The sequence below is a fragment of the Somniosus microcephalus genome, unplaced genomic scaffold (genome assembly GCF_052327205.1).
Source record: "Somniosus microcephalus isolate GS21.2 unplaced genomic scaffold, FLI_Smic_1.0 unresolved_chr1, whole genome shotgun sequence".
NCBI classification, from domain to species: Eukaryota; Metazoa; Chordata; class Chondrichthyes; order Squaliformes; family Somniosidae; genus Somniosus; species Somniosus microcephalus.
In genome coordinates, this window is record NW_028225179.1 from 44,001,732 (window position 1) to 44,017,282 (window position 15,551).

Below are 15,551 nucleotides of genomic sequence, written 5' to 3' on the forward strand. Positions count from 1 at the left end.
GAAAGGCGGTCCCGGCACGAGGAGGAGTGAGCGGGGAAAGGCGGTCCCGGCACGAGGAGCGGTGAGCGGGGAAACGCGGTCCCGGCACGAGGAGGGACGAGCGGGGAAAGGCGGTCGCGGCACGAGGAGGAGTGAGCGGGGAAACGCGGTCCCGGCACGAGGAGGAGTGAGCAGGGAAAGGCGGGTCCCGGCACGAGGAGGAGTGAGCGGGGAAAGGCGGTCCCGGCACGAGGAGGAGTGAGCGGGGAAAGGCGGTCCCGCACGAGGAGGAGTGAGCGGGGAAAGGCGGTCCCGGCACGAGGAGGAGTGAGCAGGGAAAGGCGGTCCCGGCACGAGGAGGAGTGAGCGGGGAAAGGCGGTTCCGCACGAGGAGGAGTGAGCGGGAAAAGGCGGTTCCGGCACGAGGAGGAGTGAGCGGGGAAAGGCGGTCCCGGCACGAGGAGAGGTGAGCGGGGAACGGCAGTCCCAGCACGAGGAGGAGTGAGCGGGGAAAGGCGGTCCCGGCACGAGGAGGAGTGAGCGGGGAAAGGCGGTCCCGGCACGAGGAGGAGTGAGCGCGGAAATGCAGTCCCGGCACGAGGAGGAGCGTGCGGGGAAAGGCGGTCCCGGCACGAGGAGGCGTGAGCGGGGAAAGGCGGTACCGGCGCGAGGAGGAGTGAGCGGGGAAAGGCGGTCCCGGCACGAGGAGGAGTGAGCGGGGAAAGGCGGTCCCGGCACGAGGAGAGGTGAGCGGGGAAAGGCGGTCCCGGCACGAGGAGAGGTGAGCGGGGAAAGGCGGTCCCGACACGAGGAGGGGTGAGCGGGGAAAGGCGGTCCCGGCACGAGGAGGAGTGAGCTGGGAAAGGCGGTCCCGGCACGAGGAGGGGTGAGCGGGGAAATGCGATCCCGGCACGAGGAGGAGTGAGCGGGGAAAGGCGGCCCCGGCACGAGGAGGAGTGAGCGGGCAGAGGCGGTCCCGGCACGACGAGGGGTGAGCGGGGAAAGGCGATCCCGGCACGAGGAGGGGTGAGCGGGGAGAGGCGGTCCCGGCACGAGGAGGAGTGAGCGGGGAAGGGCGGTCCCGGCACGAGGAGGGGTGAGCGGGGAAAGGCTGTCCTGGCACGAGGAGGAGTGAGCGGGGAAAGGCGGGTCCCGGCACGAGGAGGGGTGAGCGGGGAAAGGCTGTCCTGGCACGAGGAGGAGTGAGCGGGGAAAGGCTGTCCCGGCACGAGGAGGGGTGAGCGGGGAAAGGCGGTCCCGGCACGAGCAGCGGTGAGCGGGGAAAGGCGGTCGCGGCACGAGGAGGAGTGAGCGGAGAAATGCGGTCCCGGCACGAGGAGGAGTGAGTGGGGAAAGGCGGGTCCCGGCACGAGGAGGAGTGAGCGGGGAAAGGCGGTCCCGGCACAAGGAGGAGTGAGCGGGGAAAGGCGGTCCCTGTACGAGGAGGGGTGAGCGGGGAAAGGCGGTCCCGGCACAAGGAGGAGCGAGCGGGGAGAGGCGGTCCCGGCACGAGGAGCAGTGAGCGGGGAAAGGCGGTCTCGGCACGAGGAGCGGTGAGCGTGGAAAGGCGGTCCCCGTACGAGGAGGGGTGAGCTGGGAAAGGCGGTCCCGCACGAGGAGGAGTGAGCGGGGAAAGGTGGTCCCGGCACGAGGAGGAGTGAGCGGGGAAAGGCGGTCCCGGCACGAGGAGGGGTGAGCGGGGAAAGGCGGTCCCGGCACGAGGAGGGGCGAGCGGGGAAAGGTGGTCCCGGCACGAGGAGGGGCGAGCGGGGAAAGGTGGTCCCGGCACGAGGAGGAGTGAGCGGGGAAAGGCGGTCCCGGCACGAGGAGGGGCGAGCGGGGAAAGGCCGTCCCGGCACGAGGAGGAGTGAGCGGGAAAAGGCGGTCCCGGCACGAGGAGCGGGGAGAGTCGGTCCCGGCACGAGGAGGAGTGAGCGGTGAAAGGCGGTCCCGGCACGAGGAGGGGTGAGCGGGGAAAGGCAGTCCCGGCACGAGGAGGGGTGAGCGGGGAAAGGCGGTCCCGGCACGAGGAGCGGGGAAAGGCAGTCCCGGCTCGAAGAGGAGCGAGTGGGGAAAGGCGGTCCCGGTACGAGGAGGAGTGAGCGGGGAAAGGCATTCCCGGCACGAGGAGGGGTGAGCGGGGAAAGGCGGTCCCGCACGAGGAGGAGTGAGCGGGGAAAGGCGGTCCCGGCACGAGGAGGAGTGAGCAGGGAAAGGCGGTCCCGGCACGAGGAGGAGTGAGCGGGGAGAGGCTGTCCCGGCACGAGGAGGAGTGAGCGGGAAAAGGCGGTCCCGGCACGAGGAGCGGTGAGCGGGGAAAGGCGGTCCCGGCACGAGGAGGAGCGAGCGGGGAAAGGCGGTCCCGGCACGAGGAGGAGCGAGCGGGGAAAGGCTGTCCCGGCACGAGGAGGGGTGAGCGGGGAGAGGCTGTCCCGGCACGAGGAGGGGCGAGCGGGGAAAGGCCGTCCCGGCACGAGGAGGAGTGAGCGGGAAAAGGCGGTCCCAGCACGAGGAGCGGGGAGAGTCGGTCCCGGCACGAGGAGGAGTGAGCGGGGAAAGGAGGTCCCGGCACGAGGAGGAGTCAGCGGGGAAAGGCGGTCCCGGCACGAAGAGGAGCGAGTGGGGAAAGGCGGGTCCCGGCTCGAAGAGGAGCAAGTGGGGAAAGGCGGTCCCGGCACGAGGAGGAGTGAGCGGGGAAAGGCATTCCCGGCACGAGGAGGAGTGAGCGGGGAAAGGCGGTCCCGGCACGAGGAGGAGTGAGCAGGGAAAGGCGGTCCCGGCACGAGGAGCGGTGAGCGGGGAAAGGCGGTCCCGGCACGAGGAGGAGCGGGCGGGGAAAGGCGGTCCCGGCACGAGGAGGAGCGAGCGGGGAAAGGCTGTCCCGGCACGAGGAGGGGTGAGCGGGGAGAGGCTGTCCCGGCACGAGGAGGGGTGAGCGGGTAAAGGTGGTCCCGGCACGAGGAGGAGTGAGCGGGGAAAGGCGGCCCCGACACGAGGAGGGGTGAGCGGGGAAAGGCGGTCCCGGCACGAGGAGCGGGGAAAGGCGGTCCCGGCACGAGGAGGGGCGAGCGGGGAAAGGCCGTCCCGGCACGAGGAGGAGTGAGCGGGAAAAGGCGGTCCCAGCACGAGGAGCGGGGAGAGTCGGTCCCGGCACGAGGAGGAGTGAGCGGGGAAAGGAGGTCCCGGCACGAGGAGGAGTCAGCGGGGAAAGGCGGTCCCGGCACGAAGAGGAGCGAGTGGGGAAAGGCGGTCCCGGCTCGAAGAGGAGCAAGTGGGGAAAGGCGGTCCCGGCACGAGGAGGAGTGAGCGGGGAAAGGCATTCCCGGCACGAGGAGGAGTGAGCGGGGAAAGGCGGTCCCGGCACGAGGAGGAGTGAGCAGGGAAAGGCGGGTCCCGGCACGAGGAGCGGTGAGCGGGGAAAGGCGGTCCCGGCACGAGGAGGAGCGGGCGGGGAAAGGCGGTCCCGGCACGAGGAGGAGCGAGCGGGGAAAGGCTGTCCTGGCACGAGGAGGGGTGAGCGGGGAGAGGCTGTCCCGGCACGAGGAGGGGTGAGCGGGTAAAGGTGGTCCCGGCACGAGGAGGAGTGAGCGGGGAAAGGCGGCCCCGACACGAGGAGGGGTGAGCGGGGAAAGGCGGTCCCGGCACGAGGAGCGGGGAAAGGCGGTCCCGGCACGAGGAGGAGCGAGCGGGGAGAGGCTGTCCCGGCACGAGGAGGAGTGAGCGGGGAAAGGCTGTCCCGGCACGAGGAGGGGTGAGCGGGGAAAGGCAGTCCCGGCACGAGGAGAGGTGAGCGGTGAAAGGCGGTCCCGACACGAGGAGAGGTGAGCGGGGAAAGGCGGTCCCGGCACGAGGAGCGGGGAAAGGCGGTCCCGGCACGAGGAGGAGCGAGCGGGGAGAGGCTGTCCCGGCACGAGGAGGAGTGAGCGGGGAAAGGCTGTCCCGGCACGAGGAGGGGTGAGCGGGGAAAGGCAGTCCCGGCACGAGGAGAGGTGAGCGGTGAAAGGCGGTCCCGACACGAGGAGAGGTGAGCGGGGAAAGGCGGTCCCGGCACGAGGAGGGGTGAGCGGGGAAAGGCGGGTCCCGGCACGAGGAGGAGTGAGTGGGGAAAGTCGGTCCCGGCACTAGCAGCGGTGAGCAGGAAAAGGTGGTCCCGGCACGAGGAGGAGTGAGCGGGGAAAGGCGGTCCCGGCACGAGGAGGAGTGAGCGGGGCAAGGCGGTCCCGGCACGAGGAGGGGTGAGCGGGGAAAGTCGGTCCCGGCACGAGGAGGAGTGAGCGGGGAAAGGCTGTCCCGGCACGAGGAGGGGTGAGCGGGGAAAGGCGGGTCCCGGCACGAGGAGGGGTGAGCGGAGAAAGGCGGTCCCGGCACGAGGAGGAGTGAGCGGGGAAAGGCGGGTCCCGGCACGAGGAGGAGCGAGCGGGGAAAGGCTGTCCCGGCACGAGGAGGGGTGAGCCGGGAGAGGCTGTCCCGGCACGAGGAGGGGTGAGCGGGTAAAGATGGTCCCGGCACGAGGAGGAGTGAGCGGGGAAAGGCGGGTCCCGGCACGAGGAGGAGTGAGCGGGGAAAGGCTGTCCCAGCACGAGGAGGGGTGAGCGGGGAAAGGCTGTCCCGGCACGAGGAGGGGTGAGCGGGGAAAGGCAGTCCCGGCACGAGGAGGGGTGAGCGGGTAAAGGCGGTCCCGGCACGAGGAGGAGTGAGCGGGGAAAGGCAGTCCCGGCACGAGGAGGGGTGAGCGGGGAAAGGCGGGTCCCGGCACGAGGAGCGGGGAAAGGAGGTCCCGGCACGAGGAGCGGGGAAAGGCTGTCCCGGCTCGAGGAGGAGTGAGTGGGGAAAGGCAGTCCCGGCACTAGCAGCGGTGAGCGGGAAAAGGTGGTCCCGGCACGAGGAGGGGCGAGCGGGGAAAGGCGGTCCTGGCACGAGGAGGAGTGAGCGGGGAAAGGCGGGTCCCGGCACGAGGAGGAGTGAGCGGGCAGAGGCGGTCCCGGCACGAGGAGGAGTGAGCGGGGAAAGGCGGTCCCGGCACGAGGAGGAGTGAGCGGGGAAAGGCGGTCCCGGCACGAGGAGGAGTGAGCGGGGAAAGGCGGTCCCGGCACGAGGAGGAGTGAGCGGGCAGAGGCGGTCCCGGCACGAGGAGGAGTGAGCGGGGAACGGCAGTCCCAGCACGAAGAGGAGTGAGCGGGGAAAGGTGGTCCCGGCACGAGGAGGAGTGAGCGGGGAAAGGCGGTCCCGGCACGAGGAGGGGTGAGTGGGGAAAGGCGGTCCCGGCAAGAGGAGGAGTGAGCGGGGAAAGGCAGTCCCGGCACGAGGAGAAGTGAGCGGGGAAAGGCAGTCCCGGCACGAGGAGGGGTGAGCTGGGAAAGGCGGGTCCCGGCACGACGAGGGGTGAGCGGGGAAATGCGATCCCGGCACGAGGAGGAGTGAGCGGGGAAAGGCGGCCCCGGCACGAGGAGGAGTGAGCGGGCAGAGGCGGTCCCGGCACGACGAGGGGTGAGCGGGGAAAGGCGATCCCGGCACGAGGAGGGGTGAGCGGGGAGAGGCGGTCCCGGCACGAGGAGGAGTGAGCGGGGAAGGGCGGTCCCGGCACGAGGAGGGGTGAGCGGGGAAAGGCTGTCCTGGCACGAGGAGGAGTGAGCTGGAAAAGGCGGTCCCGGCACGAGGAGGGGTGAGCGGGGAAAGGCTGTCCTGGCACGAGGAGGAGTGAGCGGGGAAAGGCGGGTCCCGGCACGAGCAGCGGTGAGCGGGGAAAGGCGGTCCCGGCACGAGGAGGAGCGAGCGGGGAGAGGCTGTCCCAGCACGAGGAGGAGTGAGCGGGGAAAGGCTGTCCCGGCACGAGGAGGGGTGAGCGGGGAAAGGCAGTCCCGGCACGAGGAGAGGTGAGCGGTGAAAGGCGGTCCCGACACGAGGAGAGGTGAGCGGGGAAAGGCGGGTCCCGGCACGAGGAGGGGTGAGCGGGGAAAGGCGGTCCCGGCACGAGGAGGAGTGAGTGGGGAAAGTCGGTCCCGGCACTAGCAGCGGTGAGCAGGAAAAGGTGGTCCCGGCACGAGGAGGAGTGAGCATGGAAAGGCGGGTCCCGGCACGAGGAGGAGTGAGCGGGGAAAGGCGGTCCCGGCACGAGGAGGAGTGAGCGGGGCAAGGCGGTCCCGGCACGAGGAGGGGTGAGCGGGGAAAGTCGGTCCCAGCACGAGGAGGAGTGAGCGGGGAAAGGCTGTCCCGGCACGAGGAGGGGTGAGCGGGGAAAGGCGGTCCCGGCACGAGGAGGGGTGAGCGGAGAAAGGCGGTCCCGGCACGAGGAGGAGTGAGCGGGGAAAGGCGGGTCCCGGCACGAGGAGGAGCGAGCGGGGAAAGGCTGTCCCGGCACGAGGAGGGGTGAGCCGGGAGAGGCTGTCCCGGCACGAGGAGGGGTGAGCGGGTAAAGATGGTCCCGGCACGAGGAGGAGTGAGCGGGTAAAGGCGGTCCCGGCACGAGGAGGAGTGAGCGGGGAAAGGCTGTCCCAGCACGAGGAGGGGTGAGCGGGGAAAGGCTGTCCCGGCACGAGGAGGGGTGAGCGGGGAAAGGCAGTCCCGGCACGAGGAGGGGTGAGCGGGGAAAGGCGGGTCCCGGCACGAGGAGGAGTGAGCGGGGAAAGGCAGTCCCGGCACGAGGAGGGGTGAGCGGGGAAAGGCGGTCCCGGCACGAGGAGCGGGGAAAGGAGGTCTCGGCACGAGGAGCGGGAAAGGCTGTCCCGGCTCGAGGAGGAGTGAGTGGGGAAAGGCAGTCCCGGCACTAGCAGCGGTGAGCGGGAAAAGGTGGTCCCGGCACGAGGAGGGGCGAGCGGGGAAAGGCGGTCCTGGCACGAGGAGGAGTGAGCGGGGAAAGGCGGGTCCCGGCACGAGGAGGAGTGAGCGGGCAGAGGCGGTCCCGGCACGAGGAGGAGTGAGCGGGGAAAGGCGGTCCCGGCACGAGGAGGAGTGAGCGGGGAAAGGCGGTCCCGGCACGAGGAGGAGTGAGCGGGGAAAGGCGGTCCCGGCACGAGGAGGAGTGAGCGGGGAAAGGCGGTCCCGGCACGAGGAGGAGTGAGCGGGGAAAGGCGGTCCCGGCACGAGGAGGAGTGAGCGGGCAGAGGCGGTCCCGGCACGAGGAGGAGTGAGCGGGGAACGGCAGTCCCAGCACGAAGAGGAGTGAGCGGGGAAAGGCGGTCCCGGCACGAGGAGGAGTGAGCGCGGAAATGCAGTCCCGGCACGAGGAGGAGCGTGCGGGGAAAGGCGGTCCCGGCACGAGGAGGCGTGAGCGGGGAAAGGCGGTCCCGGCACGAGGAGGGGCGAGCGGGGAAAGGCCGTCCCGGCGCGAGGAGGAGTGAGCGGGGAAAGGCGGTCCCGGCACGAGGAGGAGTGAGCGGGGAAAGGCGGTCCGGCACGAGGAGGAGTGAGCGGGGAGAGGCGGTCCCGGCACGAGGAGGAGTGAGCGGGGAGAGGCGGTCCCGGCACGAGCAGGAGCGAGCGGGGAGAGGCGGTCCCGGCACGAGGAGGAGCGAGTGGGGGGAGGCGGTCCCGGCACGAGGAGCAGTGAGCGGGGAAAGGCAATCCCGGCACGAGGAGGGGTGAGCGGGGAAAGGCGGTCCCGCACGAGGAGGAGTGAGCGGGGAAAGGCGGTCCCGGCACGAGGAGGGGTGAGCGGGGAAAGGCGGTCCCGCACGAGGAGGAGTGAGCGGGGAAAGGCGGTCCCGGCACGAGGAGGAGTGAGCGGGGAACGGCAGTCCCAGCACGAGGAGGAGTGAGCGGGGAAAGGCGGTCCCGGCACGAGGAGGGGTGAGCGGGGAAAGGCGGTCCCGGCACGAGGAGGAGTGATCGCGGAAAGGCGGTCCCAGCACGAGGAGGAGTGATCGCAGAAAGGCGGTCCCGGCACGAGGAGGGGTGAGCGGGGAAAGGCGGTCCCGGCACGAGGAGGAGTGAGCGGGGAAAGGCGGGTCCCGGCACGAGGAGGAGTGAGCGGGGAAAGGCGGTCCCGGCACGAGGAGGAGTGAGCGCGGAAATGCAGTCCCGGCACGAGGAGGAGCGTGCGGGGAAAGGCGGTCCCAGCACGAGGAGGCGTGAGCGGGGAAAGGCGGTCCCGGCACGAGGAGGAGTGAACGGGGAAAGGCGGGTCCCGGCACGAGGAGGAGTGAGCGGGTAAAGGCGGTCCCGGCACAAGGAGAGGTGAGCGGGGAAAGACGGTCCCGGCACGAGGAGGGGTGAGCGGGGAAAGACGGTCCCGGCACGAGGAGGGGTGAGCGGGGAAAGGCGGTCCCGCACGAGGAGAGGTGAGCGGGGAAAGGCGGTCCCGGCACGAGGAGAGGTGAGCGGGAAAGGCGGGTCCCGGCACGAGAAGGAGTGAGCGGGGAAAGGCGGTCCCGGCACAAGGAGAGGTGAGCGGGGAAAGGTGGTCCCGGCACGAGGAGAGGTGAGCGGGGAAAGGCGGGTCCCGACACGAGGAGGGGTGAGCGGGGAAAGGCGGGTCCCGGCACGAGGAGGGGTGAGCAGGGAAAGGCGGTCCCGGCACGAGGAGAGGCGAGCGGTGAAAGGCGGGTCCCGGCACGAGGAGAGGTGAGCGGTGAAAGGTGGTCCCGACACGAGGAGAGGTGAGCGCGGAAAGGCGGTCCCTGCACGAGGAGGGGTGAGCGGGGAAAGGCGGTCCCGGCACGAGGAGGAGTGAGCGGGGAAAGGTGGTCCAGGCACGAGGAGGAGTGAGCGGGGAAAGGCGGTCCCGGCACGAGGAGGAGTGAGCGGGGAAAGGCGGTCCCGGCACGAGGAGGAGTGAGCGGGGAAAGGCGGTCCCGGCATGAGGAGCGGTGAGCGGGGAAAGGCGGGTCCCGGCTCGAGGAGGGGTGAGCGGGGAAAGGCGGTCCCGGCACGAGGAGGAGTGAGCGGGGAAAGGCGGTCACGGCACGAGGAGGAGTGAGCGGGGAAAGGCGGGTCACGGCATGAGGAGTGGTGAGCGGGGAAGGCGGGTCCCGGCACGAGGAGGGGTGAGCGGGGAAAGGTGGTCCTGGCACGAGGAGGGGTGAGCGGGGAAAGGCGGTCCTGGCACGAGGAGGAGTGAGCGGGGCTTACATCCCCCTCCCTCGATGGACCACCCCTCCCCTCCCCCATGGGCCTCCACTCCCCCCCCCCCTCCCCTGATGGGCAGCCCCTCCTCCTCTCCTGATGGGCAGCCCCTCCCCCTCCTCCGATGGGTGGCCCGCCCCCTCCCCCGATGGGCTGTCCCGCCCCCTCCCCCGATGGGCTGCCTCTCCCACTCCCGTGATGGGTGGCCCTTCATCTCCCCCGATGGGCTGTCCCGCCCACTCCCATGATGGGATGCCCCTTCCCCGATATTAACGGGGAAGCCCCGAGCGGAGCAAGCGACGGAGCTTTGCACCCTAGACAGCTGCGACAGGCCAATTCCCAACACCGCCCCGTCCTGCGCGGGTGCCTTCCCACGGCGGAGCGCTCACCTTCAGGCAGGCTGGGTGGACTATCTCGTTGCATATGGTGCACTCCATCAGGGATAAGTTGAACTTCTCCGCCTCCCCTTCCACCGACTCCTCCTTGCCCGCTTCCCCACACATCAGGCAGACCGCGGTATGAGGTAACACGGGCTGGAACGGTCAGAGAGAGAGCCACAAGTGAGTCAACAGGGCGGGCACCGGGCACCAGCGGTTCTCCAGTGCGAACACTCATGGCGGTAACGGAAATGCGCGGCTTCACGGCGAGGGGGCGGCTCCTGAAATGGCGTAAAGCAAGGGACATGTGACTGGAGCTTTACTCTGTATCTAAAACGTGCAGTACCTGCCCTGGGAGTGTTTGATGGGACAGTATAGAGGGCGCTTTACTCTGTATCTACCCGGTGCTGTACCTGCCCTGGGAGTGTTTGATGGGACAGTGTCGAGGGAGCTTTACTCTGTATCTAACCTGTGCTGTACCCGCCCTGGAAGTGTTTGATGGGACAGTGTAGAGCGAGCTTTACTCTGTAGCTAACCCGTGCTGTACCTGCCCTGGGAGTGTTTGATGGGACAGTGTAGAGGGAGCTTTACTCTGTATCTAACCCCGTGCTGTACCTGCCCTGGGAGTGTTTAATGGGACAGTGTAGAGGGAGCTTTACTCTGTATCTAACCCGTGCTGTACCTGCCCTGGGAGTGTTTGATGGGACAGTGTAGAGCGAGCTTTACTCTGTATCTAACCCGTGCTGTACCTGTCCTGGGAGTGTTTGATGGGACAGTGTAGAGGGAGCTTTACTCTGTATCTAACCCGTGCTGTACCTGCCCTGGGAGTGTTTGATGGGACAGTGTAGAGGGAGCTTTACTCTGTATCTAACCCCGTGCTGGACCTGTCCTGGGAGTGTTTAATGGGGCAGTGTAGAGGGATCTTTACTCTGTATCTATCCCGTGCTGTACCTGCCCTGGGAGTGTTTGATGGGACAGTGTAGAGGGAGCTTTACTCTGTATCTAACCCGTGCTGTACCTGCCCTGGGAGTGTTTGATGCTGTACCTGCCCTGGGAGTGTTTGATGGGGACTGTGTGGAACGGGCGTCACTCACCGCCGTACACTGCCGGAGGAGGCAGGACTGCTTCATGCGCCCGGGGCCTCCGAACTTCTTCATGTCCTTGCAGAAGTGGCACTCGCCGCACTCAGTCTTCTGGCAGGCATCGCACTTGCGGCAGCGCGTCCTGCGTCGCCGCGCCCCGCTCGCTGCCTTGCTGGAGGAAACCTTTGGTCCCGAGGACATTGGTGCTTTAGGCTTTACCTTGGCCTTGGACTGCGGATGGGAAACAGGAATTAGCAGCGAGACGTGGACAGTCCACACAAACACTGGTTCCACCCCCGGCCCAGTGCTGAGTGAGCTGATCAAACCCGGTGTGGGACTGAGCCCCACATAATTCAGGCTGACACTCCCCGGTTGTCGGTACTGAGGGAGCGCCGCACTGTCGGAGAGTCAGTACTTAGGGAGTGTTGCACTGTCGGAGAGTCAGTACTTAGGGAGTGTTGCACTGTCAGAGAGTCAGTACTGAGGGAGTGTTGCACTGTCGGAGGGTCAGTACTGAGGGAGCGCTGCACTGTCGGAGGGTCAGTACTGAGGGAGCGCTGCACTGTCCGAGGGTCAGTACTGAGGGAGCGCTGCACTGTCGGAGGGGCAGTACTGAGGGAGCGCAGCACTGTCGGAGGGGCAGTACTGAGGGAGCGCAGCACTGTCGGAGGGGCAGTACTGAGGGAGCGTTGCACTGTCGGAGGGTCAGAACTGAGGAAATGTAGCACTGTCGGAGGGTCAGTACTGAGGGAGCGCTGCACTGTCGGAGGGGCAGTGCTGAGGGAGTGCTGCACTGTTGGAGGGTCAGTACTGAGGGAGCGCTGCACTGTCGGAGGGGCAGTACTGAGGGAGCGCTGCACTGTCGGAGGGGCAGTGCTGAGGGAGTGCTGCACTGTCAGAGGGGCAGTACTGAGGGAGCACCGCACGGTCGGAGGGGCAGTACTGAGGGAGCACTGCACAGTCGGAGTGGCAGTAGTTAGGGAGCGCTGCACTGTCGGAGGGGCAGTAATGAGGGAGCGCTGCAATGTCGAAGGAGCAGTAATAAGGGAGCACTGCAATGTCGGAGGAGCAGTACTGAGGGAGCGCTGTATTGTCGGAGCGCCAGTACTGAGCGAGTGCAGCACTGTCAGAGGGTTAGCACCGAGGGAGCACTGCACTGTCGAAGGGTCAGTACTGAGGGAGCGCCGTACTGTCGGAGGGGCAGTACTGAGGGAGCGCTGCACAGTCGGAGGGGCAGTACGGAGGGAGCGCAGCACTGTCGGAGTGGCAGTACTGAGGGAGCGCCGCACTGTCGGAGGGGCGATACTGAGGGAGCGCCGCACAGTCGGAGGGGCAGTACTGAGGGAGCGCCGCACTGTCGGAGGGGCAGAACTGAGGGAGCACCGCACTATCGGAGGGGCAGTACTGAGGGAGCGCTGCACAGTCGGAGGGGCAGTACTGAGGGAGCGCTGCACTGTTGGAGGGGAAGTACTTCGGGAGCGCTGCACAGTCGGAGTGGCGGTACTGAGGGTGCGCTGCACTGTCAGAGGGGCAATACTGAGGGAGCACCGCACAGTCGGAAGGGCAGTACTGAGGGGGCGCTGCACTGTCGGGAGGGGCAGTGCTGAGGGAGCGCCGCACTATCGGAGGGGCAGTACTGAGGGAACGCCGCACTGAAATAGGAGCAGTACTGAGGGAGTGCTGCACTGTCGGAGGGGCAGTACTGAGGGAGCGCTGCATTGTCAGAGGGGCAGCACTGAGGGAGCACCGCACTGTCGGAGGGGCAGTACTGAGGGAGCACCGCACAGTCGGAGTGGCAGTACTGAGGGAGACGTAAAAGAACTCACGCACACAATTGGAAGAAGAGCAGGGTAGTTCTCCCCCACTGTCCCAGGGCCAATATTCATCCCTCAACCAACATCACTAGAAAACAGATTATCTGGTCATGACCTCATTGCTGTTTGTGGGAGCTTGCTGTGCGCAAATTGGCTGCCGCGTTTCCTACAGTACAACGGTAACCACACTTCAAAAGGTGCTTCATTGGCTGTGAAGCGCGCTGGGGGCGTCCTGAGGTCGTGAATGGCGCTGCTTAAATGCAAGTCCTTTCTTTCAATGGTGAGATGCCCCTGCAGGCAGTCACGGCAGAGCGAGCGACCCTAGCCCTGGTCGCTGGCGAGTACACCTGCGTCTGACCAGGGGCCACTTGCGCCGCGGAGCGCCCCCCCGCCCCCCCGTCGAACAACCGCCCTCACTCACCCCTCGGGCTGACGCACGAGGACCAGGCTACGTTCCGGGAAGTGCGAGGGGTGGCGGACAAGTGCGGGCATTATAAAAACAAACTCGAGGCAAAAAATTCAAAACCTGAACAAGTAGAATGTCGCACAGGCAGGCAGGCTCCAGAAACGAAGTATTCTGGGACCTAGCCAACTGCACTGGGAAGTGGTGCTAATCGGATAAATTCAGCGTTTCACCTTGAAAGAGTCAGCAGGAAATGACGAGGGGTTGGGGCGGGGGGGGGGGGAGGCGTTGAGTAGGGAAGCAGCAAATCAAACAGGAGGGGGAGATGCGGAAGGGTGAGAGGAGGCTCGTGTGGAGCATGAACACTGGCATGGAGCAGGCGGGCCGAATGGCCTGTTTCTGTGCTGTATGTTGTGTGTCGTGCCAACCAAGTTCTCCCCTAGGGCAACTGTGAAGTTATCTGCACTAAAGGAGAAAAAGCGGATGATTCTGCATTCCACCAGCTAAGGCAGCACAGGCCGGGGACGGAGCTTGTGTCCCCTCGAGTCTCTGCGGAGCACAGCGAACAAGTGAGAGACTAAGGGTCAGCCGTGGCTCAGACTCTCGTCTCGGAGTCAGAGGTCATGGGGTCGAGTCCCGCTCCAGAGAATTGTGCACAAAAATCTCAGCTGACACTCCAGTGCGGTACCGAGGGAGCGCCACACTGTCGGATGAGGCATTAAACCGAGGTCCCGTCTAATCTCTCAGGTGGACGTAAAAGATCCCACGGCACTATTTCGAAGAAGAGCAGGGGAGGTTATAGAGTCACAGAGTTATACAGCACAGAAAGAGGCCCTTCGGCCCATCGTGTCCGCGCCGGCCATCAACCCTTAACTATTCTTATCACATTTTCCAGCACTACAGTGTCCCAGGGCCAATATTTATCACTCAACCAACGTCACAAAAGCAGATTATCTGGTCATTATCACACTTCAGTTTGTGGGAGCTTGCTGTGCGCAAATTGGCTGTTGTGTTTCCTACGTGACAACTTCAGAAAGTACTTCAATGGCTGCAAAGCGCTTTGAGAGGCCAAATAGTCAGGAAAGGCGCGATATAAATGCAAGTCTTCCTTTCTTTTTCCTTAACCCAGGGTGACTCCCTCCCTCGCACACCCTGTCCCCCAATTCGGGTACAGTACATCACCCACAGTCTCTCTCACACCCCCTGTCTCCCAGTACAGTACATCACCCACAGTCTCTCTCACACACACCCTGTCTCCCAGTACAGTATATCACCCACATTCTCTCTCTCACACACCCTGTCTCCCAGTACAGTACATCACCCACAGTCTCTCTCACACCCCCTGTCTCCCAGTACAGTACATCACCCACAGTCTCTCTCACACACACCCTGTCTCCCAGTACAGTATATCACCCACAGCCTCTCTCTCACACCCTGTCTCCCAGTACAGTACATCACCCACAGTCTCTCTCACACACACCCTGTCTCCCAGTACAGTACATCACCCAGTCTCTCTCTCACACACCCTGTCTCCCAGTACAGTACATCACCCACAGTCTCTCTCACACACACCCTGTCTCCCAGTACAGTATATCACCCACAGCCTCTCTCTCACACCCTGTCTCCCAGTACAGTACATCACCCACAGTCTCTCTCACACACACCCTGTCTCCCAGTACAGTATATCACCCACAGTCTCTCTCACACCCCCTGTCTCCCAGTACAGTACATCACCCACAGTCTCTCTCTCACACACCCTGTCTCCCAGTACAGTACATCACCCACAGTCTCTCTCTCACACCCCCTGTCTCCCAGTACAGTACATCACCCACAGTCTCTCTCTCACACACCCTGTCTCCCAGTACAGTACATCACCCACAGTCTCTCTCACACACCCTGTCTCCCAGTACAGTACATCACCCACAGTCTCTCTCTCACACACCGTCTCCCAGTACAGTACATCACCCACAGTCACTCTCACACCCCCTGTATCCCAGTACAGTACATCACCCACAGTCTCTCTCTCACACCCCGTCTCCCAGTACAGTACATCACCCACAGTGTCTCTCTCACACACCCTGTCTCCCAGTACAGTACATCACCCACAGTCTCTCTCTCATACACCCTGTCTCCCAGTACAGTACATCACCCACAGTCTCTCTCTCACACCCTGTCTCCCAGTACAGTACATCACCCACTGTCTCTCTCTCACACACCCTGTCTCCCAGTACAGTGCATCACCCACAGTCTCTCTCTCACACCCTGTCTCCCAGTACAGTACATCACCCACAGTCTCTCTCACACACCCTGTCTCCCAGTACAGTACATCACCCAGTCTCTCTCTCACACCCCGTCTCCCAGTACAGTACATCACCCACAGTCTCTCTCTCTCACACCCTGTCTCCCACTACAGTACATCACCCAGTCTCTCTCTCTCACACCCTGTCTCCCAGTACAGTACATCACCCACAGTCTCTCTCTCACACACCCTGTCTCCCAGTAGAGTACATCACCCACAGTCTCTCTCTCACACACCCTGTCTCCCAGTACAGTACATCACCCACAGTCTCTCTCTCACACACCCTGTCTCCCAGTACAGTACATCACCCACAGTCTCTCTCTCACACCCCCTGTCTCCCAGTACAGTACATCACCCACAGTCTCTCTCTCTCACACCCTGTCTCCCAGTACAGTACATCACCCACAGTCTCTCTCTCACACCCCCGGTCTCCCAGTACAGTAAATCACCCACATTCTCTCTCTCACACACCCTGTCCCCCAATTCGGGTACAGTACATCACCCACAGTCTCTCTCTCACACCCCCTGTCTCCCAGT

At 65.3% G+C, this 15,551-nt stretch overlaps 1 protein-coding gene across 5 annotated transcripts in view; it reads right to left on the reverse strand.

Annotated features, from left to right (window-relative positions):
• Nucleotides 1–15,551, reverse strand: part of LOC147094876 (F-box/LRR-repeat protein 19-like) — a 319,790-nt gene that overhangs the window by 52,142 nt on the left and 252,097 nt on the right. For 3 of the 5 annotated variants that reach the window (XM_085974491.1, XM_085974492.1, XM_085974493.1), the window contains exons 2-3: nt 10,511–10,729; nt 9,429–9,572 (exon numbers count right to left, since the gene is read on the reverse strand). In XM_085974491.1, coding sequence (XP_085830617.1) covers nt 9,429–9,572; nt 10,511–10,699 — 333 coding nt within the window. In that variant the 5' untranslated portion in view covers nt 10,700–10,729. Of the gene's footprint in view, nt 1–9,428; nt 9,573–10,510; nt 10,730–12,733; nt 13,853–15,551 lie in introns of those variants that run through there. The other 2 variants (XM_085974494.1, XM_085974495.1) reach the window with 2 other exon arrangements.